The 27,811-nt window shown below is 36.3% G+C and overlaps 1 protein-coding gene across 1 annotated transcript; it reads right to left on the reverse strand.

Annotated features, from left to right (window-relative positions):
* Window positions 1-1,202: 1,202 nt before the first annotated feature.
* zbtb47b (zinc finger and BTB domain containing 47b) lies at window positions 1,203-27,136 on the reverse strand. Its single transcript, XM_039666950.2, has 7 exons — window positions 26,821-27,136; window positions 22,078-22,180; window positions 9,804-11,055; window positions 8,328-8,475; window positions 5,719-5,834; window positions 3,949-4,093; window positions 1,203-3,816 (listed from the first exon to the last, which is right to left on the reverse strand). The coding sequence occupies exons 1-7, from the start codon at window positions 26,843-26,845 to the stop codon at window positions 3,413-3,415; spliced, it is 2,193 nt and encodes a 730-aa protein (XP_039522884.2). The 5' UTR covers window positions 26,846-27,136; the 3' UTR covers window positions 1,203-3,412.
* Window positions 27,137-27,811: the final 675 nt, after the last annotated feature.

Raw genomic sequence — 27,811 nt, forward strand, 5'->3', positions numbered from 1 at the left:
ATGATCACACGTTAAGGAATAGTACGGGACACTGCAATTCACAAAAGTTCATTATTTGCATAAGCCTTGCCGGTTAAACATTTAATTCACGCGCTGATGCGCAGTTCTAACGTGCGCTTTCCTGACCGCATAACCCCCCGACGCTCACATGCACTAGAAGTCTGTCAAACAGCGCCTGAATACTGGACTAAGTTATCTCTCGAGTCTTATTAAGCTAATACTGTTAAATACACACGATGTTTACATACAGGCTATGTCTAAAGTGAAAGCAAACATTTGAGAGAATATCTGGTGTAATATGCGTCTATATTAAAGCGTCGCGTGCTGGTCTAAAGGCAACAGGAATAAATAGTACTGCCGCTTGTCCTTAAAGGGATAGTTCACAAAAAAAAAAAAAAAAAAAAAAAAAAAAAAAAAAATCCGTCATTATTTACTCACTCTAATGTTGTTCCAAACCTGTATTAATTTCTTTCTTGTGCTGAACACAAAAGACAAATTTTTTTTTTTAATGTGGGTAACCAAACAGTTGGTCCCCATTAACTTCCAGGAGAGAACCTATAAAAAAAACTATAGGGAGACCAGCAACTGTTAGGTTACCCACATTATTCAAAATAACTTTTATTTTCAACAGAAGAAAGAAACTTATTCGGGTTTAAAACATCTTGAGAGAGTAAATTAAGAAAATTTTCATTTTTGAGGGAACTATCCCTTTAGTGTTAATAAAACAAAAAAAAACACAAGGAGAAAATCACTCACTGACTGAGAACTTTAATATATCTTTAATAAGAATCAATTTATTCAGTGAAGTCTATGTAGTGTTTTAATTTCATATTTGTTCATTTAATTACTTCAATGCTACTGATAAATACACCTACTGCATCTGAAAAAATAAAGCACCATTTATTTATTTAATATGAATATTAATTTGTGTAATGTTTATCTTGTCTTATTTTTTTAATAACAAAGAAAATAATGACAAAGATTTTTATCTTCGCCACTGGCCTAAATGTGTGGCTTTCTTTTTTCTTTTGTTACCTAAGGCTTTGTTTTTAACATAGAGACATTAGTTTGGCTGTAATGAACAGCCACTTGCAAAATATTAAAACCAACTTGAAAAAGAATCGTGATAAAAAATCGTGATCGTGATTTTCCTAAAAAAATCGTGATATGATATTTTTTCCATATCGCCCACCCCTATGTCACAATTCCCACTTTATAACTCGCAATTGCGATTTTTTTCATCTCACGACAATTCTGAATTGCAAGATAAAGTAGGAATTCTGAGATACAAACTGAGTTTTTCCCCCTCAGAATTGACAGATACAGTAAACTCGCAATTCAGACTTTTTTTCTTGGAATGGTGAGATAAAAAGACGTTATTCTCTTTTTTAATGTTTTATTCCATGGCCGAAACAAGCTTCCAGATTTAACTGACCATTCTGCCAGGACTTTCAGAAACTTCTTAAAGAAACACATACCATTTTTAAAACCACTTGCCGTTACCTGCATTAAGCTGTGTTTTCTTAACCCAGAAACATGACTGATGCACTGTGAACAAGGTAAGGTAATATTTAAGATGGTATAAGAAGGTAAAATTCTAGGTTTTATTCCTAATATAAAAAACTTATTTCCATCATAAGTTCTTACATGACTGCTGGCCTCCACATCTCACCACATTCATTTGACTCTACAAATGTAATGATTAAAACTGATTAAACAGAAACAGACATAGAGTTTATTTACAGACTATGTATGTTTATATATATATATCATAAATGTGTGTTTGTGTATATTTATATAAATTTAAATATTTATATAGGATAATACCTATTATAGCTACTACATTTTACTGCTCCTAGACAATAAAAGTCCTCTCTACAAAGGGTAAGGAAATTGTGTCAAATTGTCAATAATTTTGTCATTTTAAATTCTATGTGGCCTCTCAACAGGACCATATTACAGTGTACACTAGTCCCAGAAGACAGGTCTAATAGTTTTCTAATTTTTTAGGGCACAAAACAACATGATTTCCATCTATACTGAAGCCCCCACTTTCTATAAGTTATTCAGGCCGGCTGTCACTTTAAACTATCATAAAAATAGTGTGAAGTGAAAAAAAATAAGTGAAAGCATTAACGATGACTGATAAAACACTGTAAAAAAATAGCGGATAAACCTGTTCTGTGTACCATAAAGCATTTCAGACATTCAACAGAAATATTTTTGAACCACACATACCCTGGCGCTCATCCAGGTTTGATATTACCTCCATGCAAATAAAACACACTCATAAGTGGTTTAGGCGTTTCAGATTTTGCCATTACACAATATGGCCAACACTGAGAGTAAAGTGCTCTGAAAATTGTAAAATATTATAGAGAGAAAAAAAATAATAAAGAATTGCGAAGCATCCTTCTTTGGGATTTTTAAAAATAATAAAGGTTTTCTCAAGTGCCTTTGCTACATATATCCTTTGATACAAACCAACCGCCCAATCTGTGCCCTGCACAGACGCTTCACAAAACAAACCTCTGCAAATATCAGAGGACCTCATGTTTCAAAACGTTAAACTTTCAGAACACGTAGAAGACAGGACAATATAAATACATCTACGATTGAAAATAAGGTGCTGGAGTGATTATACATTTCATATTCAGTTATAACATATGCTAACAGGATTTGGTTACTGCGATACATCTGGATTTGGTTATGGCAGGGGGACATATTTATGCTACATTTGAATTGGCTAAACTTCGCAATGCTCACGTCCCACAGCGCCCTCTGCTGTGAGTGCAATACACATTCGTATTTTGTAATGCAGCTAATGAGAATCTCAACGGACAAAGCATGAACGACTACAGCAAGAGAGTGAATGCGATTTCACCAAGTACCTGGATCTTGGAACAACTTTCCAATCAACTAATCAGATTTGAATGTCAATGTAAACACATTGAGCCCAAGACAAATTGAGTCCCCCTTTTGGGGACAATAAAGTGTATATCAAGTTTAGGATTAGAACCAGGGAACATGCCTTACATGGCAAAATCACGGTGACCATGGCGAGAGCGTGTGCAGAAATGCAGTGCTAACTGCTAATCCTGTAGCTCACAAAAAAATACATCAAACACCAAAAAAAAAAAAAAAAGACAATGAAAACTTATGAGGAGCTTATTTGCACAGTATACAAAATATCTCTATGAGAATAAAATAAGTGAAAATTTGCACAGTTTAAAAAGAATATTCAGTGTTGCACACTGTTCAAACACCTGCCGGAAGTCTTAGACCTCGCTCAACGTGTTTGTAAATCCATATGAGAGAGTGATTCACATCAGACGTGAATCAAAAAGCCTCACGGGGAGCTACTGCAAGCTTTGGGTTTCGGACAATAAACAATCAAAGGAACCTTAAAAAACTAGTTGGTACCGGAGTTAACCCTTTCAGTGGAAAACGGGGTCGGGGGAGAGGGAAGACCTACGACAGAGTGAACGAAGGGAAGCGAGAGTGACTTGACCTGGTGGAGACTGGATGCCTCTCCAAGAGGGGTCATGGCGTGGCTGGGTAACTGATTGGCTGGTGTGTCCAAATCAGCTGACGTGGGGTCCAGTCCCAGAAGGTTGGTGGTATCAGATACCATGGGGTTGCTGACCTGGAAGCACTTCTCCTTGTGGGCTTTGAGCATGTTGGAGAAACGGAAACGCTGTCCGCAGACGTCACAGGGGTACGGCTTCTCGCCAGTGTGAGTGCGGCGGTGCCTTTTCATATTGGGCCGGCTCGTGAAGCTCTTTCCACAGACCTCACAGATATATGGTTTTTCTCCTGGAACATATAAAAAGATGAAAGAACTTAATGTGCATTCATACTGATATATATATATTAATCTAATCATATATATCAATCTAATCAAGATTTGTGTTGACTGTGTTTAGGTGCCAAAATGGTGGTTCCTACCAGTGTGAGTCTTCATGTGTTCATCAAAGTACTGCTTCATGTTGAAGTCTTTCCCACACCACTGGCACATGAACTGCTTGTGTCCGATATGGATGCTCATATGTGACCTCAGCTGGTATTTGTACTGGAATCTTTCACTGCAGTTCTACAACATGGGTTTATGTACATCATATACAGTAGATTATAATTTACATCAATATTCCTCTGCTTATAGTTATTTTTAAAGACATATATCAAACACATATTTCAACCAAAACATAAAAAAACATGTTTGAAATGATAAAACAATAACTACTGGACACTGTATTTTGACACGTATTTGGGTCAATATGTTTTGTTTTTGTGAAAGAAACTGATTTAATTCAATAAACATTTATAATGTCACAAAAAACTTTCCATTCATTAAAAGAATCCTGAAAAACTAAAAATATTAAGCAGTACAACCGTCTCAACATTAATAATAATAAATGTTACAGCATCTTAGAAAGATTCCTGAAGGATCATGTGACTCTGAAGACAGAAGTGATGGATGCTTAGATTACATTTAAAACAATCTGAAAATAGAAAACAGCTATTTTAAATTGTAAAAATATTTGATTAAATAAATGCAGCCTTGGTGAGCACAAGAGACTTTCAAAAACATTTAAAAACACAGTGTAAACTTAAAGGTCCAATATGTAAGAAATTTGTAATAAAATATCCAAAAATCACTTGCACAATGTGATATATTTCCTGCAGTTGTGTACTTACAATATTCCAAGAGTCTCCAAAGTTCTTTTATTTCAGAGAAATTCCAATTTTAAATAAGTTGCCGTCCCGGAAAAAAATGTCGCCTGACAATGACGCAATCCGCGCTATCCTCGGTTTCCGCTCGTACTGCCATTGCCATGACGTAACCATGGCGACAGACGTGGACTGCGTAGTGAGTAACGTTTAGCGACACCCAGTTCTTGTTTCGTCCATGGCAAGCAGACTTTGGGATAAACAAGGAGAGCTAAAATGAGGATCAATATCAGCGTGGCGTTTCTGAGATGCCGAGAGCTGGCGTCTGAGACTGACTTCCACTCGACAGAGAGCTAGCGTCCGTGACTAATTTGGACTTGACAGAACTTCACGAGTCACGACTTGACAGGTGAGCAAATGTACATAAAACAAATCAATGGTATAACGTTAGCTTGATATGATGAAATGTTAGAATATGGTCAGTATGTTATTCTTATGTTGATCTAGCTGCTAGTTTTGTACAGCAAACGAACTAACACGTAGAATAACATTATAACCTTCAACACACGTTTTCAATGCCGTTTAGTGTGATAGTGTAACGTTATACCAAGTGGAACAGCTCTGCGTTTCCCTCAGAATTTTGATTAATCTAATAAACTGACCTGTGTGAGTAATCCAGCACTTGCGTGTAGTTCAATAGAATGAAATCCTTATTCCTTTATATCCGCGGGACTCGCGTGTGATATATGTCTCTTATTAGCAATCGATTCACGACCTGCTTCATACCACTGTAATGTTAAAAAACATTACAGAAGTGTTTTCACTAATCCATAAACATTATTAGGTCCATCAGCTTGACAGCAAGTCCCATCATTCAGCTCGTAACTGCGTCATACACCTTTTATTGTTGGAAACTGCGCCCTCTTGTGGCCAAAAAAGTTACATATTGTAGCTTTAAGGCAAAAGGACTTTTTCTGTGAAAAAGACAAAAATGAAATACCTGAATCTCTCTGGCCTACAACTGATAATCCACATAAGTGAACTCACCTCACACTTGAAGGGCTTTTCTCCAGAGTGCTGGAGAGAGTGCACTTTAAGAGACATGCTGCGTTTGAAGGACTTCCCACACGTCTCACAAGTAAACGGCATGTCCTTAGTGTGAGCTGCAATGAACAACCAAAATTCAAGAAATGCTTTCATGTTTGCTTTCATAGTAACAGTTCAATCATGACAACTCTTGGAATAGTTTTAGCGTGTCATTGAATATGTCAATGTTAATCTACTTGGTCTTTCCGAACTAGATCCGCTTCACTGCTGCAGCAGAGCAAGTATAGACATGTTACTGCTAATGGATACACAGACACACTGCCGTGAGCATGTAAGATATGATGCTTTAGCTCCATAAATAGCAGATCTAGGCAGGTGGAGTTGGGGGAAGTGGAGGGTTTCAGAGGAACTCTTAAAGGAATAGCTACAAGGAAAAATGAACCAGAGCGATCTCATTGGTTGCAGGATCAGCGGAGGCCAATCAGCCTGCGCCCTGTAGAGTTTCGTGACTGAACTAGACACTTAGGCCCCGTCCACACTACTGCGTTTCCGTTTAAAAACGGAGACCTTTTGCTACGTTTTCACCTCCCGTCCACACTAAAACGGGAAAAACGAAGACCTAAAACGGAGAAGTTTAGAAACGGCGTTTTAGTGTAGACGAGACAAAACGTAGGACTTCAGAAACGCTGACGCAGGGGCTGACGCTCGGCTCCATGATTGGGTGTTATCAGTCATGACGTTTCCTTCCCTGATTCGTCATTTACTGTTTACACCGGCACGCGCATGCCCAGTGTTGGTGAATGGTCACGTGATCCGCGTTTTCAGTCGTTTCAATGTGGACGGAGATCGTTTCTAACACGCAGATAAAACGCTGGTATGGACGGAGGTCGTATTCGTTTTAATTCTCCGTTTTTAAACGAAAACGCAGTAGTGTGGACGGGGCCTTAAATGATATGAACTGATAAAAAAACTAATTAAAGCTTAATTGGATCTTTAACACATCTCAGTGTTAGTTGTTAAGGTTAGAGTGAGACTGTGGCGTGGTTTTGTCTAAAATAAGAATGCATTATTGCTGCATTTACTCAGTTGTCAGTGTTAGATGAGCAAGTATGGACAATTGAGTGGATTCTGGTAGAAGGAAGTTCTTCTAGATAAGATATTTCCTCTCTGCTGTCAGGGCAGATTAAACAATACAGCCTCTGTCCTCGGCTCAGTCTGTTCTGGATGGTAAAGCAAGGTCACAGCGGCTCTTTCCCCGGCTCAAAACAGAGCTGGGTATTTCACTATTGTGTTGGACCAAGCTCTGGGAAGATCAAGCTTCAGAAGATGAAAGTACCGTACAGTATGAAGGCCAGGGTGGGCTGTATTACCTCTGCCTGACGGTTAATTTACACCACAATTATGTCTTTGTGCGTTAGACAGGGCTGCTGTATTAAGCAGGATCTTGACTGCCACCTAGCTGTGGCAGGTGGAGGTATAGTTTGATGTTAAAATGAGGATAAAGTATCAAGATGTGGCCTGTTGCCAGAAAATAAAGGTCTTGAATTGAGACACAGTTTGACGTTGAATCCTTTAGAAGAGTTTTGTGATAACTAGATAACTGATTCAAAAAGAGTGAATTAAACGTAAAATTACTAAACTTCTAAAATGTATTAATCTTAGGGGCTATTAACACAACATCGTTTTCAACTAAAATGTACAAACTTTTTATGCGTTTTGGCCGCTCGTTTACAGGGCAACATTGTTTTGGGTGTCTGAAAACGCAAACCTTTGAAAACGGTCTCCGTGTAAACAACAAAAAAACCAAACAGAGAATGTCTGAAGACGATGATGTCATGCACATGTGTATTACGTGTTCAGTCGTGTTTCATCGCCATCTAATGGTCTGGCAGCAGAATACAAAGTTTTTAGCCGTTTTGGGGATCTGTGTGAATGGGGATCGCTTTGACAATTTACACAGAAAACCCAAGAAAAAACTTCTCAGTTTTGAACATATCGTTGTCGTGTAAATGTACCCTTAGTTAATATCAATTTAAAGATTTACTAATACATTATTAAAATCAAAAGTTGCACCAATTTTGTTATTTAATCAACCTGAACTAACATGAACTAACAATAAATAGTTGTACTTTTATTAATTACGGTGAAGAAAGATTAAATATAGCTGCAAGCAGCGATGACGGGCCCAAACCCAGGTGCCACTGTTAAATGTATAAGTCAAAGATTTATAAATATTGTAACAAATGCGTTGTTTATTGTTAGGTAATGCATTAATGGGACTAATGGGACCTTACTGTTAACTGTTACCCTGTACTCCAATTTAAGATTTTTGTTTTGTTTAAAATTTCCAAAAATCTTTTTTTACAATGTAAAGGCCATTGCACAAAGTCCGAAATTTATAGCATAGCTTTTAGCATAGCTTCAGTCCTTAATCACTTTGCTAACAACGAACAACGAACAACACTCTGGAAAGAGTGTCCAGGATATTCTTTAAAAAAAAAAAAAATCACTTTTTGTCTAAATAGTATAAATAAAAATTCATGCGGGTTTGGAACAACATGAAAGTGACTAAATAATGACAGAATGACAGTAATTGACCCAGTACTCACCAACCATGTGTTTCCGGACATGTGCCATGGTGTAGAATTTCTTTTCACAGATTTCACAAGAGAACTTCTTCTCGGCATATCCGTGGACAATCTTGTTGTGTTCATGTAAAGACCACAGCTTTTTAAAGGCTTTTCCACAAGTCACGCACTACAAAAGATCAGAGGACCTGAATGAACGACATTCGACTAAACAGCTTTCCCTTAGGGGTCGATGGAAAACACAACAGGATTTTATTATTTTGTGAGAGAACCAAGAACTGCACAAGCTAAATAAAGATTGAATATTGCAAAGGGCACCTCTAACTTTAAAAATTCATTTATACCAAATTAAACACAACAGCACAATTTCCTTAATTACACTGAATTCCCCACAAGTGCTTAATATAGCAGAGACAAATGAGTGCTGGATGTTTTAGACCCAGTTTGAGTAAGAAGTGCAAATGGCCTGGCAGACCTGCTTTAATGGCAGAAAACAGCTGTTCTCCGCACCCTAATACAGTCTGTGCCAATATATCATCCTGGTTTATCATTCTGCGCTGCATTATGCACTCATAGCAGAGTACAGAAAAGATTGCACACAATCCATCTTTAAACATGATAAAATGTGTTATAAGAAGCTGACAGGTCTATACTATTTTTTGGTGGATAAAATCTAGGTGTACACCGACAAACTAACAAATTGATCATTATTTTCATGTTAAGATCAATAATCAATAAATAAATGGTTGATATTAAAATTCTACACTATTCTACACGGTTTACTGAAAAAAACAATCAGTAATAACTCAAAAATTGAATTTAGGCATCACAGCTTTATAATTTACATTTTGATTAATTGGTAAAAATTGCATTTAACAGTGTTAATAAATTCTTAGTGTTTTAAATCATTAACTTGAACTGAGCACCATGTAGATGGTGATCTACATCTAAAAATACATTTAGGAAGCCAGTAAGTTTTTTATGTCCCTTATACTCATCAAGGCTGAATTTATATTGATTAAAAATATGGTAAAACAGTAATATTGTGAAATATTATTACAAAAAAAATCTATTGTGATACATTTTAAAATGTAAAATATGATGGAAGTTAGTCGAGTCTTTGAGGGATTTTTCACCCAAAATGTCAATTTTGTCATTACTTACTTTATGTTGTTCCAAACCTGTATGAGTTTCATTCTTCTGTCGAACACAAAAGAAGATCTTTTAAAGAATGTTGGTAACTAGATAGTTGACAGCACCCATTAACTTCCATAATAGGAAAATAAATACTATGGAAGTCAATAGCTACTGAGATTCTTTAAAACAGTGGTCCTAAACCTCTTTGAAACAACATGAGGGGTGAGTAAATCATGACAGAATTACATTTTTTTTGTCAAATAGCCCTTTCAGTCTCACATAATCCTTCATTGTAATTTGCTGATTTGCTGCCTTATAGATCGACCTTGTTAACGTGTTCATGCAGACAGGTGTGTGTACCTGTATGTTTTTCTCACAGTTTGTCTGATGGTGCAGCAGCAACTCGCTCTCCAGTAAAAAGCGCTTGCCGCATTTATTGCAGATCTGCATGCGGTTGTGTGTGACGTTCATGTGCTTCTCCAAGTACCAGCGGTTGTTAAAAATACGAGGGCACTTCTTGCAGGAAAAGTGCTGCTTTTCTTCGAGCTTCACCTTCTGCCCCAGACTCTCCTGCTCTCTTCTCCTCTTCCTCCCCTCCCCTAGTGTGGAGTCCATTAGTGTCTGTCTCATGGCGGCATCTGTGCCAGTTAGTATCCTCGTGGCACGCCGTCTTCCCATACTGGTGTGTCCTGTTTCTGGAATGTTGAGCTTGTTCTCTTCCTCATCCTCATCTTCCTCATCCTCACTGCAATTTTCCATCTCTTCCCTTCCTTGTTCATATTCTTCTTTGTCCTCGTCAACATCTTCACTATCAGACTGTTCCTTGCCCTCCCCCGCATCGGGAGAACTAGTGCGACGGTGAACACGGAGGGATGAGGTGATGCCCTTTCCGTCTGACCCTTTAGAAACATTCAATGTCTGGTTATTGAGATTGACCTCCACAATAATCTGCTCTCTGTTAAAAGAGACGGAACCATCCTGGGCTCCCGCTTCATTGAAACAGGCCCCTCCCTCCATTTTGCACAAGCCCCGCCCTCCTCCACTAGCCACTCCCCCTCTGCTGTCATCATTTTTGTAGATGTGTTTTGCCTGAGGGCTGGAGTGGATGCTAGGTGAATGTGTCTGGGTAATTTCCCCACTGACCCCACTATCCTCTACAAGCAATGAGAAAGTACCGTTTCCTTGCTGTGTGTACATCTTCTCAATCTCCTTCATCTTGTACATCTGATTGGACGAGGCATTGCCCTGCCCGTCTGTGTCAGCCATCTCATTGGAGCCGAGTAGTTTGTGGCAGGAATCGCTCATCTGGAGCACAATGGCCACTTGTGGCACTCCAAAGATGGAGATATAGATGAAGTTGAGGATCTGGATGCTCAGCACCTCAAAGGCCAGGTTTAAGCGGTTCAGTGGTTGACTCCGGGAGAGGAGGGCCTGGAAGTTCGGGCTGTGTTCATCCGGCACGCACTTGTGGGCGGAAAATGTACAACAGGACACCAGTACAAGGTCCACGTCACACAGGGGAGGCTGGTAGAGATGCCGTTCGTTCAACCTGTCCATTAAACAAGTAAAGTGCAGCACTGCATCCTCCAGCAGAGGGGAAGTCAGCAGTCCACTGTGAGATAAGACAGGAGAACATTTTAATGGATCATTGAACATTTTTTAAATTCCTTTACAAATAATAAGATCATAAACAGCACAACTATATCCACTTGGAAACTAGAACAAGAATAAACATTTTAGAATTTCTGCATTTCTAGAGCAAATCACCAATACAAATATTGCATGTAGCTTGACTTAGAATAATTATTTGAATGGGGTTTTATTTGGCCATTACATTTTTTAAACACGGTATCATTTTCACTTTCACTATTAATTTCACAATACTTCCTTGTCTCAAACCTTGTGTTCAGATGAGATGTATAATAGTGGCTGTGATTTAACAATTTTGTGATTTTAATCTTGATTCAGTTAATCAGTTCATATCAGTCTGATTCATAGCATTTAATTCAAATATTAATTTGTGCCACCATTACAAAACTTTTAATACTTTATAACTATATATATATATATATATATATATATATATATTCGTATTAGTATATTATAGTAGGCTATTTATTTACATATTATTGAATCGGATTTTTTTTCATTTGCTTAAGATTTAGTAGTTTTGTTATGTGCTTTTGTCAAAAAAAAAAAAAAAAAAAAAAAAATATATATATATATATATATATATATATATATATATTTCAGTTAGTTGCCAAGGCAAAGTTTCTAATTTTCATTTCAAGATTTTTTAAAATTAACAAAAACATTTTTAATAGTTTTACTTAACAATAACATTAAACTTTATAAAACATTAAAGGTTTAATTAAAATATTTTTTTTTAAATTAAATGATCTGTTAATATAGGGAAAAATTGCCTGGTTATGGTGCATGCAAGTGAAATGATTTTCATTAAAAAACTGAGAAAATCATGCTTGATTTTTCTTAATACGATTTGTTTTCTGTATTTTATTAATTAATTGAATTAATTTTGTTTGTACTTGGTATCAAAAGAAGGTGGTTTGGTTGAAATGGTTTCCTCTGACTGAAATAAAACGTTTCAGAGCATGTTTCAGTTTCAATAGATATAATTAAAGTAACACTGTATAAAGGTTGACCAAAACATCAGGACATGTAAAAAAATCTGTGCATAATAATTCATTCATTCACAGCGGCCTTAAAAACATTATCAAACGTATGAAAGGTAGGATCTAACGGAGCTTGCAGCTATGCCCTCCCCTTCTGCTCCCAAGGTTGGTTTATTTTAGATCAGGAAGGACAAGGTTTCGATCCAGACAGCATCTCTTTAAAAACTCCACAGAGGGAAGGGAAAGGGACAAAGGGAGAGGCAGCAAGCAAAAAGAGAAAAGGGCAAACCAACTGAAAGGAGAGAATTAGAAGTATGTAAAAAGCAAATTGATATTCAGAGCTGCGCGCTAAGCATTAGCTTCCTCCTCCTGGATCCAGTCTCTCTGAATTATTATGCACAAGACAAAACTCTGGCCAATAAACAATTAAAAGAGAGCAGGGAGAAATCAAACTCTCCAAACAATTATACAGATTATATAACTACAACAAGTGCAATTAAGAGTGTTACTTTTTATCTCAGTAAACAGGATTAGTTTCTTTTCAGGAGGCAATTAAGTCCAATCAATCTTGTTAAATGTCACCCACAAATACACCCAATTGAGAGCATAAACTCTTATTTACAATACAACAATATTGATCCTCATATGTGGTCACTGTGACAAGCCATTACACGTAAACTAATGTCTAAAATCATTCTGAAAACAGCTGGCTGCACCAATCTGACGTATTTGCCTGGTCTACACAGTGCAACAGTCGGGTTCAGGAAGTAAAAATATTATTTTTCTCCACAGGGAAATTGATTTTTTAACAATAACTTATAAACCTTTAAAGATAGGTTGAAGCCATTAGTCCGCATAATTTCAACTTCGTTTTAAAAGAATCGTGTTTAACAGCTGAGTTTGTGGTGAAAAACTACATTACCCATGATTCTGTACAGAAAATCCCACCAACCAGAGAAGCAAAAAAGTTTTTTTCGCAATATATACAGTATTTGCAGATCAACTTTAAATTATTAGTTTTCATTGTATTTAATTTGATTATGATGTTCGATATGCTGATCTCACGTAAATGCGTCTTTATAGCATGCATTGTGTTATCGTGCAATTTATACGCGAACGAGTTTTTATCTGCATATGATGCGCGCAGTTTTCGCGTGCATTTTATATGCAGTTCATTTGCCTATAATACACACGCACCCCACACCACTAGTTCTGCCCAAACGTATAATACACACGCACCCCACACCACTACTAAACCTACCCTATAACCAAATCTATCTATGCACGTAAAAACTAATTTTCGTGTATAAATTGTACGATAAACACACTGCGTGCAATAAAGATGCATTTAGTGTGATCGGGTTGACAGTTTTGCACCATTGTATTTTTGTTAATTTTTAACTTTTTTTCTTAAAATCAAAGTTTGTAAAGTTGTGATTCACCTTGTAGTTTGGTTTATGGCTTACAATGCTTTAACAAATACTTTTTTGAAATCCCTATGGGAGAAATGAATGGAATCAACGGCGCTGAAAATGTGAGATGGCACTGTTGCACTCTACTGTGGAACAACTTATTCTTTAGTCCAGAACATGTGGAAATATAATGTAATTCAATAATGAGGAAGATATGCCTAACTGTATAAAAAGTTCAAATGTAATTCCATTGGCACTATTCTTTTCTCTGGAATATTTTGTGAATCTTTGTATTTAAGGTGGATGATCACTGGGATAGAGTAAAACCATATATTAGCTAAAAAGAAAACACAAGTCAAAAAACCTAGTTCAGAAGCATTCATGCTGTTCATTTGAATAAATAAAATTCTTTAGCGCCACCAGAAATAATTGGACATAGATAAGGGGTTGTTATCCCAAAACATTACCAAGTCAGCTGTATCAAATTCAAAACTGGCAACATGAAACATCTCTGAAAGACATCAAATTAGTCTGAGCCATTGCACAGTGGTTAGTGAGTGTTCACATAGTGCATATCTCCTTCTCTCTCTCTCTCTCTCTCTCTCTCTCTCTCTCTCTCTCTCTCTCTCTCTCTCTCTCTCGAATTTCCTGTCCCTCTCTACTTCATCTATGGAAGAGTCAAAATCCACAATTATAAACTGATGTGAACATATGACAAAATATTCTCCTCAGTATAGTTTTAGCAATTTAAGCAAAGTTATACTGGAGGTAGGCCTATATGTCAACAAGAGTGCAAACAAATATCAAATAGATGATTAAACAATCTTTTTCAAAATTGATAAACTGATTATTGTTTTCACATTATGGCTGATAACTGATAAGTTACAATTCCATATATTTAGTAAAAAAAAAAAAAAGTAATTTATTCCTGTGATAGCAAAGCTAAATTTTAATCATCATTACTTCACCATCATATGATCCTTTAGAAATCATTCAAATATGCTGATATGGTGCTCAAGAAAGATTTTTTCTATTGTTAAACATTTGTGCTGCTTAATATTTTTGTGGAAACCAAGAGACATTCTTTCTGATTAAAAGATTGTTCAAAAGAACAGCATTTATTTGAAACATTACTGTTTTGTAACATTATAAATGTTTTTATCCTCCCTTTTGATGTGTCCCTGCTGAATAAAAGTATTTAAAAAAAATCTTGACCCTTTAAACGGTAGTGTATATTAAATGCTAAAACTGAATTTAGGCATCACAATAATGTATAGTATGACATTTTTTTATAAATTTTGAGATTTTCTCAACATTTAACCTTGTTAATAGACTATAATTAGTGTTTTTATATCGATATCGACTGATACCTATACATATGGATACAGTCATATTTAGTGTGACTAACCTCTCATCACACCCACAAGTCTGAATTTTTGGGTCAGTTACTCACCCGACACCGTAGTTTGCCAGCTCACTAATACTGACCAGTCATTACCAGCAACATGGGTTGTGTAATGGTGCGTTTACGTGCTAATTATGGTAAATACCAAAAGCCGACGTAGAAAATGCACATGAACACCCCCTAATGTGGTATTTTTTAGACATTATGACAACAAAAGCACTTGAATGCATTGCAACACACTGGTACATACCAGTTCACAAGTTGAAAATATAATATTTTCCATAGCACGTGAACGCACACAATAACGCTTTTCAATGTGGTTCATAAAGCTGAGCTCATGCGGTGCAAAAACCTGTACTGCCTTCACGCAGTAAGAGGTGACTCAGGGCTGCTGGCCAGGACGGCCGGTATGCAGTTGGCTGAGGACGATCACCACAGTGCCAGGCAGCAGAGAGCAGAGCGGTGGGGGAACGAGATCTACCCTCAGTTGACTTTCACTTCTGCAGTCTTTGCTGCACTGTTTACCACAACTCCCAAAATGAAGACTACCGTTTATGCTGATACTCTATGTCTTCATAGAGATTTTAAATGTCCCTTATCTTTAAAAAAATGGTTGGATGGAGAACAAGAAAGAAAATTATATTCTGAAAAATAAAGATATCACAAACATTTTCAACGAAGCAGCACAACCGTTACCAACAAAATGCTTCTTAAGCACCAAAATCAGCATTTGATTTCTGAATGATCACGTGACACAGAAAACTGGAGTAATGATGCTGAAAATTCAGCTTTGTGATCACAGGAATACTGTGAATGAATTACCACCAAACTTTTGAACAGTACTTTAAATATTGCTCCATTTAATAATCTATTGGATTGAATTTCTTTCTAAATAAAATGTACTCATTTCATTTGTTTAATTATGTAATTATTTCTATGGACTTAAAGGGATACTCCACTTATTTTGGAAATAGGCTAATTTTACAACTCCCCCAGAATTAAACAGTTGGGTTTTACCGTTTTCGAATCCATTCAGCCGATTTTCTGATATTTAGAAGAATATCAGTAAACGGACAGTTTCTGGTCTCATTGAATTCCATAGTATATATTTTTCCTGCATGGAAGTCAATGAGACCAGAAACTGTCTGGTTACCGATATTCTTCTAAACATCAGAAAATCGGCTGAATACATTCAAAAACGGTGAAACTCAACTGTTTAACTCTGGGGGAGTTGTAAAAGGAGCCTATTTACAAAAAAAGTGGAGTATCCCTTTAAACCAGCACATAAGATATATATATATATTTTTTATAACAGACGCACGTAAAGCAGTCTATTATTACAAATTGATAAATTGACGAAAAATGTCAGTAACCAGACGGTTGCCATTAACTTCCATAGTGTTTTTTTCTCCATACTATAAAGTTCAATAGGGCATAAATTGTTTGGTTATCAACATTCTTCAAAATATCTTCTTTTGTGTTCAGCAGAAGAAAGAAATTCATACAGGGTTGGAAAAACTTGAGGAAAACTTGATTTTTCATTTTCGGATGAACTGTCCCTTTAAATGAACTGAGAGTGAAGAGTAGATCATCTGTCACGGAGAACTGTAACAATGCAGCCACTGTGAAGACAGACCGCTGACCAACCTCTCAACAACTTTTCATAAATTGCTCACAATTTCAGAAACCGTATAGGAAGTCATTCCGCAATACAAACTCAACAAGCCACAGCGACAAGCCACAGGAACTACATGAAAAACAACTTGTTTTATCTTTATGTTTGGAAACCATAAAAGTGAAAACACAGTAATATCAATATATCGTTGCAAGTAATGCCTTCAAATAAAAAAAGGTAATTTTGGACCAAAATAGCATCTTTGAGTTGTAACTTGACTAATCCAGCTAGATTTTCTTTCTGCTGTTACAGTACCACAGACCTCAGAGCACAAGGAGGGGGAGGCGCTGGCTGTCAGGCAGAAGACAGAACGATTGGAAATGCAAACTCAGCAATCCTTTCTCCCCTTCAGCATTGTCCTAACTAGAGCTCAGGGTTGGGAGGCTTGAGTGACACCCTCAAGAACAAGAGTGGGCATCATGCCAGCCTGAATCTCCCTCAGACTAGCCAGAGACACAGCTAGGATGGAGCTTCAGCACGGTCGTTCAACACTGATCTGAACAGACACTCACTAAAATCTGAGTCAGCATAAAACTACAACAGACTTTTTGGAAAACAAACTGAGAGTGATTAAGAGAGGCAATTGGAAAGGGTTGTGAATATGGGATCCTATCTAAACTAGGAAGAATTTTGGTTTATTATCTGGTAAGAGAGTTTACATGTACTGGAAAAAGTCATCAGTCACCAACCAGACTGACTTAACACAAGAGAAAATAACTGATTGGTTTACTCAGTCTCACCCTCATGTACGAAAAAAGGGCAAAGCACCCTCATGTGCTTTGTGTGAGGAACAGACAATATTTAAGACGTTGTTCACTAAAAATCTTTCGCCCAGTTCTCAAGTTTCATTCATACTTCTGCATATTCAAAATTATTCAAAAGTTATAAACCAATCTTGATGTGCCAAATTTGAATATATACAAAAATAAATGAGATTACTGCTATACATTTGTACACTTTATTCGTGTTATATGGAAAAGTGCAGCGTGAACAATTTAATAAACCACAATAATAAATGACTGAGATAGATATATAATAATTAAACATTTTAGGTATTACTGTAACCCTCAGATCACATCTTTAGCAAGAGTAGTGCATTCACGACACAGAATAGTGACTCTTCTGACCTTCAACTAAACTTCGAGACTGCTGCCCACTCTGTTAATGGGAAACAAGCATTATCATGGGAATCTAATCAGGCCGCTATTAAAGAGACGAGAGACTAATCGCTGTCCTCCTGCCCTCTGGATTCCTCCACTTCCTGTGCTGCCAGTGCCAGCCTGAAGGGAAGTTTAACAGTGCTGTAAAGTGCAGAGGCGCTTCTGTCTGGCCCTGTTTCCTCATCAATCACACACAGATGCCAAGTCTCTCAGCCCAAGACAATACAAGTATCTTTAATTTGACAATATGAGTATCATTAGTTTCACTAAGATGATTGCTCACTAAAAAAAAGAACAAAAAAACACAGCCATCATGTTTTCAGGCCATTTCCAAGTTTGATTTTGACATGACATAAAATGGCGATATCTAAGTGGCTTAGCTGTTTACTTAGCTTTTAATCATCCTTCCCATAATTAACGTAATTATTTTGTTCATTCAGACTGATTCGCGAACTCAGAACGCACACGAAAACGAGCAGGGATTTATTGTGTGAACCTATCATTGCCAATCAAAACCAATCATACCGCGATGAAAGCACTGCCACCTCTCACGTGACTTTCCCCCATTAATTCTTAATTACTCCCCACTAAACACAACTCATGCTTTAGAGACTCTGTTAAAACTCAATGGGGCTCAGGGGAGGCTCAACAGATGCAGTTTCCTGCTGTAACTTTACCTGCTGGTGTCACTGTAGTTTGTGTGTTACTTTAGAAAATGTGTGATTTAAACATTTTTCAATGTCATATTGTGTAATATTTGCATTGTTTTATTTTTTGTAATATGGGTTATTTTCTCATCTAATTTTTGAGGAGGCATTGCCTCCACACACACACACACACACACACACACACACATATATATATAAATATAAATATATATATATATATATATATATATATATATATATATATTAAATATTTTTTTTAGGGATGGGCAACGATTAATCGCGATTAATCGCATCCAAAATAAAAGTTTGTGTTTACATAATATATGTGTGTGTAGTGTGTATAATTAATTTGTATATATAAATACCCACACATGCATGTATATATTTAAGAAATATGTGCATGTATATATTTTAAATATTTTAAATATAAATATTTGATATATTAATAACATATTTTTCTTAAATATATACATGCATGTGTGGGTATTTATATATACAAATTAATTATACACACTACACACACATATATTATGTAAACACAAACTTTTATTTTGGATGCGATTAATCGCGATTAATCGTTGCCCATCCCATTGTTATAGTGTTTTTTAGATCATTGTTTTATGAGTGACAATGTGTGATTGTTGGGTGACAACCTTTGCTAGTGTTATTGAGTTGATTTGAGACATCCATCAATTATTTTGGTAAATGGTAAATGGACTGCATTTATATAGCACTTTCACAGACCCAATGGCCACCAAAGCGCTTTACATCGGCCTCACATTCACCCATTCACACTCTCATTCATACACCAACGACAGACAGATTCTGCACAGGTCTATCAAGCCCATGACGTAACAAAGAAATAACAGAGCAGAGATCACTTTGGTCTCTCACTTTTCATTTGAATCAATATGTTAGTGTATATTTCCCTGAGGACAAAGAAACCTTACGTATTTGTGAGAAGGAAAGAGTCTCAGAGGGCCAGACGTAGAAGATACAGTCTGGCTTTCCACTCAGAAGCAGATTTTCTACTTCTGAAGCTGCAGTGAAGTGATCGCCCTCTGAGACGAGCCCCTTTCCAAGGTGATGGATCTGTCCTCAAAGGACCGAGAAGCGAGGCAGAGAAACAGATGCTCGGGGTGTCTGTGTATGCGTATGGTATTGCTCGATGCCTAGCCTACACCCTCCCCGATCCAATCAGGACGCACGTTCAGTCCTGACCTTGAGCTAGACAGACACTTATAGCCCTCGCAGAGACACAAAAATGACTTACAGTCACTGTGTTTGTGTGTGTGCATGCTGTAAATTAGCAAGACATGCTTCAGTTATGAGCAGGTACAAGTGAGCAATAAATTGTGTGTTGAGTATAGTTACATGAGATGAGGAAACAGATAAAGACGTTTTACTTCCATTTACTGTTCAAAAGTTTAGGGTCAGTGAGATGTTATTATATGAGAAAATGAACGGCAAAAGACTAAAACTGGTGGCGTCTCACCTTCATTGTCACCAATATTGTCATAATTGACTCATTCATCTGTATTATTTACTTTTGCCCGTGAAACACAAAAGCAAGGATGTCCGAGCTGCTCTTTTTCATAAAACAAGACAGTAAGAGGTTGAGTAAATGATGCCATAATATTAATTTTAGGCTGAACTATCTCTTTAAGCTCTCTTAGATACAGATACATGCATTAGAGTCTTCTCACAGTTGATAATTACACACCGTCAGAGAGCTGCCACAAACCACAGCATCACTTTCACTGAGCAAACCTCCTGAACTATAACACCTGCTATTACACATGCCAGTTCACTGAACAGGGCGGGTTACGGCTCCTCGGATCGGCTGTCTGACTAGTGCTGAGTAATGTGAGCTTTGGGCACAGGCAGAACACCTCCACGAGAGAAACATAATTCACATCTGTTTGCATCGGTCACATTTGTTTTAGGGTTTCCTCCAGAGTTCACAATTTTCAGACAATTGAAGAGTGAGAATTGTAAAATAGGCATGATTGCTATTTGTCTAGGCATGAGTTGTTACTCAATTACATATTTTTTAAATACAATTTCTTTGTTGTTTTATCGGACAGATACAGTTCTGTTCAAAAGTTTGCGGTCAATAAGATTTTTTTAGCGTTTTTCAAAGAAGTCTAAAATGCAGAAAAAAAAAACAGTCATATATGATTACAATTTAAAATTAGGGCTGTAAAACGATTAATCACGATTTAATCGCATCCAAAATAAAAGTTTGTGCTTACATAATATATGTGGGTGCACTGTGTATAATTATTTTGTATATATATAAATACACACACATGCATGTATATTTAAGAAAAACAAAATTATTTACATCTAAAAAAATATATTGATATATAATATAAATTATATATAAATCTATAAACAGTATATACATGAAAATATTTCTTAAATATATACAAGCATGTGTGAGTATTTATTTATATATATATAAAATAATTATGCACAGTGCACCCACATATATTATGTAAACACAAACTTTTATTTTGGATGCGATTAATCGTTTGACATTATATATATAAAAATATAATTTATTCCATTGATAGCAAAGCTGAATTGGTCCATTCCTTCAGAAATTATTCTAATATGCTGATTTGCTGCTCAGGAAAAGTTTCTTATTATTATATCGATGTTGAAAATTGTTGTACTGTTTAATATTTTCGTGAAAGCCGTGATGCATTTTGTTTTTTAGGATTTTTTGATAAAAAACTCAAAAGAACAGAATTTATTTGACATATACATTTTTTGTAACAATGTAAAAGTCAAGTACAAGTTCAGTACAATTCTTGCTAAATAGAAATATTCATTTTTCAAAAAATTACTTCCTGACCCCAAACTTTTGAACGGTAGTGTACAGTATAGTCAGAGAAACTAATAGCCACAGAAAAAAAAATTATAATTTTAAAGTACTAAACTCAGAGCACGTTACATTTCAATCAATTAATTAATTAATTAATTGTAATTAATACAATCAAATAAATTGTTTAGGTAATTATTTTTTAAAAAACAGGCTATAGTACGGTGGCCGAGAGAGCTCAACACCCAGCAACTACAGAAAACACATGTAAACAGAAAAACACCAGCAAATTAAGAAAAATCTTCATCAGTTTTACAACACATGCACTCCAAATACTCGCAACACAACCAAATACAGAAACGTGCAGCTAAAGTTCACAACACAACCAAAACAACCCTGAATATATAAATGTACACTTTAAAAACAAAAAAATAAAATAAAATAAAAATAAAAAAGGTATACAGAAAAGCCTAATAATCAATAAAACTAGTTTATTTTAAAACTGAAACTAATAATAAAAATAATGCCTAATAAAATGATGGGATAAAAAAAAAAAAACTAAACTAAAAAAAGAACTAAACCTAACCTGAGAGTTGACCAAAGTGCAAAACGATAAATAAAAATATAGAAAATTTTGTAAATTATTTAAATATTTTCCTTAGGTTAGAAATTGTTGAAAGAGGTTTTCATCCATTCCATCCCTTCATCTAATTACCAAGTTCAATCAGAATAAGTGATTAGGATGGCGCTCCCCTGTCGGTAATTTTCAGGTTCAGCTAATTAACAGCATATCAGATTGGAAGCCAATGAAAGCTCTTTTCTGATGAGGAAAGAAACCCAGAAACACTCACCTTTCCAATGGTTTTAGCAGAGCAAGGGAGGACAGCAGGTGTATACTGCAGAGTTTCTGGATGTCCAGCAAATTCTGCTCAGGGAAGTCCTCGTCGGCATCGGCTGCGAGAAAATAAAATAAAAATCAATTAATAAATCTGGAAATTGAAAGACTGCACTGGGACTAAGTTAGTTTAAACGAACGTCATTTATGGCAACAATAAGGCATTGAGTATCTCTCATAACCTTTGGATACTTCAATCGTCGTACAACATTTATTTCATTACAAAACCACATGGGAATGTCTACGACTCGTTGCGCTTTTCCCGTGCCGGCTGGGACAGATATATTTAGAAGACTTCCAATTTCCATCTATATGTTAATGCAACCACGAGCAACAGAATCACAGTTTGAAATATTATGTGCCAAGCGGGGCATGAAATTGAGCCAGACAAACAAACAAAGGATTTTACCTCTCGAGCGTCTGATGCGTTTAATAATAAAAGATGCACTTGACAAGGTGAGAGAAATCAGGTTCTCGTAAAAAGAGACAGTACATCCACTGTAATAACCATTTGGTGACACAAACAAAGCTGTGTGAGATCACTGTGACGGTCCTGGGAGAAAATTGAAAATGTATGTTTGCAATTAACTTTGCAAAATACTATAATCTCAGAAGCCTAATCTTTATTGCAAATAGAAACATTTTCCCATGGCTCTGACTCGAATTGCTATACAGATGCTGAGGTCAGGCAACACATTTATTTATTTATTTATTTATTTAAAAGGGACAGTGCATATTAAGGGACATCTTAGCTTTTCAGCATGCCAGAATTAGCCCAAAGGCAATTTAACACAGCTAAACATAGAAATTGAATGCAATTACTGAGCCATCTGACCAATCAGAGCAAAAAAGACTTTTGGAAAGGAGGGGTTTACTGTGAGAAAAGAGGTGATGCTGCAATGTATATAATGAGAAATTATGAGATGTGTTTTTGACCTTGGATGCATGTAAACCTATTAAAAGAGACTTCCAAAACAAAATAAGGACCCTTTAAAAATAGCATAATAGGAGCACTTTGAGCTTATCGGATGCAGGAACTGAATAATCAAAGCTGCATGTGATCTCCAGAGCAGGACTGAGCTGAGTCAGGATTCCTGGCCAAGAGAAGAGCCTGTGGAGCTGGCATGTCTCTGCCACATAAAACACAAAATGCCACAGATCTGCTAACTCTGCTCAGAGGCCAACTTTTCTCCATGTACAGACTCTGACCTAACTGTGCAGCAATGTGAGGAAACAACGCGGACACTAGAGTGGAAAATGTCTTCTCTTTCCCATGACCAACAAGAAGGAAATGTGTGTTGATCAGATTAAAATCACTAAGATTCAGCGAATAGATCCTTCAAATGGTGCATACATACATGCATCATATTTAGTAAATATTTGTTGTACTGCCTTTAATTTGGGCTGATTTTACAATATTGAAAAAGTTTGGATATGAGTTTGAAAAAAAAAAGAAATTCATCTTTTTTTTGTCGAGGACGCATTTAATTGATCAAAAAGGACAGTAATGACATTTATAATGTTACAAAAGATTTCTATTTTAAATAAATGCTGTTCCTGTAAACAAAAATGTATCACCATTTCCACAAAAAATGTTAAGCGGCACAACTGTTGTCAACATTGATAATGATAAGAAATGTTTCTTGAACAGAAAATCTGCACCCAAAAATGAGAATTATGTCATTAATGACTCATGTCGTACCTCCGTTCATCTTCGAAACAGTTTAAGATATTTTAGATTTAGTCCGAGAGCTTTCTGTCCCTCCATTGAAAATGTATGTACGGTATACTGTCATTGTCCAGAAAGGTAATAAAGACATCATCAAAGTAGTCCATGTGACATCAGTGGGTAAGTTAGAATGTTTTTAAGCATTGAAAATACATTTTGGGCCAAAAATAACAAAAACTTTATTCAGACTTTATCCAGCATTGTATTCTCTTCCAGTTCTCTTGTCGATCCGCGTTCACGAGTCCGCATGTAAGACGCTGCTGACGTGTATCTGGTGGGTCCGTGTGTATTCGGGTTCAAATAAATATGGCTGGGGAAAAATAATGCGAGTCTTCCTCTGTGTCGAAATACTTAGAAATATTTGCGAAGATTGTTTTGTTTACAGCGTGTGTCTCCCTCAGAGATTGTAAACGAAGCTTGGGCGCACCAGAGAACACGTCAGCAACGTCACTGAACTTGACAACAGAACTGGAAGACAATACAATGTTGAATAAAGTCGTAGTTTTTGTTATTTATACATTGGTGTCACATGGACTACTTTGATGATGTCTTTATTACCTTTCTGGACAAGGACAGTATATCGTACATACATTTTCAATGGAGGGACAGAAAGCTCTCGGACTAAATCTAAAATATCTTAAACTGTTCTGAAGGTGAACGGAGGTCTTACGGGCTTGGAACGACATGAGGGTGAGTCATTAATGACATCATTTTCATTTTTGGGTGAACTAACCCTTTAAGAATGATTTCTGAATGATCATGTGACACTGAAGAGAAGACTGAGTGATGATGCTGAAAATTCAGTTTTGACATCACAGGAATAAATTAAGTTTTAAAATATATTCAAAGAGAAAATAGTTATTTTAAATTGTTATTATCTTTCTATTTGATTTAACAATTTTACTGTTTTACTGTTTTTCTTTTACCGTGTCATTAATTTAAAAAATGTACTGTTTTCAACATCGATATAATAACAATTCTGCTGGAGTTGAATGCTGGAGGTGTTGGAGGAGCACTTGTCACATGGATTTAAGTGTCCCCAACAGCAGACTCAGAGCACTGAGAGACAACGAAGCCTCAAAGTCAAGGGTGGGCAGGAATGTCCTGAATAGACGGTTACATAAAAACCCTCAGCATGATGCTTTTTTCCAGGCTGCAGAGTTTAGCAAGAGTTGTTCTGTTTCGGCTCTTTCTGAAGTACAAACTTTCATAGCGATTTCAAGAGGAACGGTTAACAAAGGGGCGAAATCATCAGTGCATTCAATGCACTTCTTCATTTGTCTGAAGCTTTTATTCAAAACCTCTTTATAAGTACGAGTGTTCCCTATTCATCAATCCCACGATGACCATGCAGCTTTTAGCACCAATGCTTAACCAGTCACCAAGTGCAGCTCCTTTTCTGTTATTCGAGTTTTAGAAATTAAACTGTTTAATGGGATCATCAAGTGATATTCTGGTGATTGTCTAAAATGTATTATATCCTCATAACCGAATGCATTAATGGGGGCGTAATGGAGTCCTTTGGGTTCTGACTCATTTCACATGCCAGCCATCAACAGACAATGCATATTTAAACACTGCACTGTATAAATAAATAATAAAAAGGTATCTACACTTTTTTTTAGGGTCATGCGAAATAAGGCAAGTGAGCAACTGGAGGGCAAAAAGACAGGGTCATGGCACTAAAGTAGTGACCTGACCCAGATACTGTTTAACCCAGCTTCCAGATGTAAAGGGGCCTCACTGTACTTTACATGCTTTATTTTTTAATGACGGCTCCTAAAATCAGCTCTGCTGTCATCCTGCAACCTCTCTGATTCCCTCGCCTGGTTTTTGCTAGAAATATAAAATATTCATTTACAAAAACAATAAGAGTGCCAATAATGAAAATAACGGGTTGAATAACTTATCTACTACTAAAAACAGACCTTTTTAGTCATTTGTGATTGGTGGATAATGATTTTTTTTGTTTTATAAAGGTATACACATAAAGAGCAACTTGTAAACAATGAAATCTAAGGGGGAAAAAAAGTATTATATTCCATAATTTTTTAACACACGGTTGTCAAAATCACAATTTAATTTGTAAATGAGATACTTCTAGGTTTTCTATGCCCATGTGATCCCTTTAAAATATTTTTGTTGTTGCTATTATTTGTTTGTTTTGACTGAAATGTGGGCAAAATGTTTTAATCATATTACGATTTAAATATCTTCGATAACTACTAATATGCATAACTATTTAAGTATTTCATAAGCATTTGTTTAGTAATCATTAGACCACAACATTACTAACAATAATCGTGACAATTAATAGCTACTGATGTAATTTATGAAATTAAAACTATTTGCTAAATAAATCGTCTCGTATTTGTTTTGGGCAAATTCTAATTTTATTTCGAAGTAGTAGGCTAACATTACGAAAATGATTAATCTAATCACAAATTAATTTAATGTAAAGGTATTTAAAGTATAAAAGTTTCAAAGCTCCTGTATTTCTAAACTCTATGAATAAAATATCCACACATTTGAGGTCATGTCTAATAAGTTAACAGTGTTGTGACATGCATTCTGTCTCTTCCTGTACAACAAAGTCTATAATTTCAAAAGTATATTTGGAATAAAAATGTTTCGCTTTTCATTTTTGATGCATCAATGTCCACATAATGCATCAGTCACGACGTGATTCCTGTCCACACTGATACGAGAGAATTTAAATGCAACAATGTAGCTATTGTGGCCATTGCATTCTTGTTAACCTTCCAATTTCTGTTACTGTCGGCGTTCCGTACAAGTTGCAAACTTCAATGCGCGGTCAAATTAATTGGCGACATCACATCACGTTATTTAACACATTCAAAAAGTCAGACACATCCCAGGACAAACTATTTCAAGTTTCATCGGCCTAGCTAAGTCTTGCAAAATTACTAAAGATAAAATATGGATACAAAATGTCGTTGTCTACTGTACCATTTTGATCCGAGGTCTCTAGCATCGAAGGAGTCCGCGAAAACCTCCATTTGCCCAAAGCTTCCGCTCGCCTTTTATGTTGGATTTTCACATTTCTTCAGTTATCCTTCCCTTCACTGTTTTTTCTTCTTCTTCTTCTTTTCGCCGTGCTAGCAGCATTCAGACAGACAAAAATGCAGAGGCTGCTTTAGCAGCAGCAATTGGTGATTGGAGCTCGGGGATCATATGGGCTTTTGTCAGAAGTTTTAAAGGGCCATTGCACTAGATTTTTTCCCCCGTCTGAGCTCTATTCTACATCTACAGCTAAAAAATGACTGATCAGAACTGTCCAATAGGGAGATGGAGCATTGTCACCCAGGTGCTCATGACCTTGTATCTTACATCACCTTCCCTTGTGCACAACATGCTAAATCCTGAAATCCATATCCCTTGTGTCCAAATGTGCACACGTTTCTACTATATAGGGAATAGAATGTCCAAATATGCAGTTTTCATGAAACAATAGGCAAACAACATCCGGATGACATATTGCACCTTCCGACATAATGAGTAACCAGTAGACGGAGGCTACAGGAGCTAAGGAACTAAGGTGAAGGAGAACTGTAATTTGAGGAGCTTCTTTACCACAACGTTTTTCCCTTTATGTTTAAACAGTTCCTTAACAGTATGAGTAGTATGCCTGGAAATACAGTGTTTGCACTACACAACAATTTATCAACTGTCAATAAGTGAATTCTTAATCAGGGAATCCAGTTCACATTGTGAACGAACTTGAATTTGGATGCAGTAAAGTCAGTGCAAGTGGTTGTCAACCCTGGTTCTGGTGTACACCAGCAATTTGGGATGTCTCACCTGTTTGACACACTTGATTTAAATTAATCAAACCCACTGTAGTACAGGACTAAATCAAAAAGCAAGCATACTTGTCGAGCCACTGTAGGTCAATGTTAACAAACAAGCCTGAAATGGACTTAATAATGTGCATTTGCAA

Source organism: Pimephales promelas, chromosome 22 (genome assembly GCF_988280905.1).
Source record: "Pimephales promelas chromosome 22, fPimPro1.hap1.1, whole genome shotgun sequence".
Classification (NCBI taxonomy): Eukaryota; Metazoa; Chordata; class Actinopteri; order Cypriniformes; family Leuciscidae; genus Pimephales; species Pimephales promelas.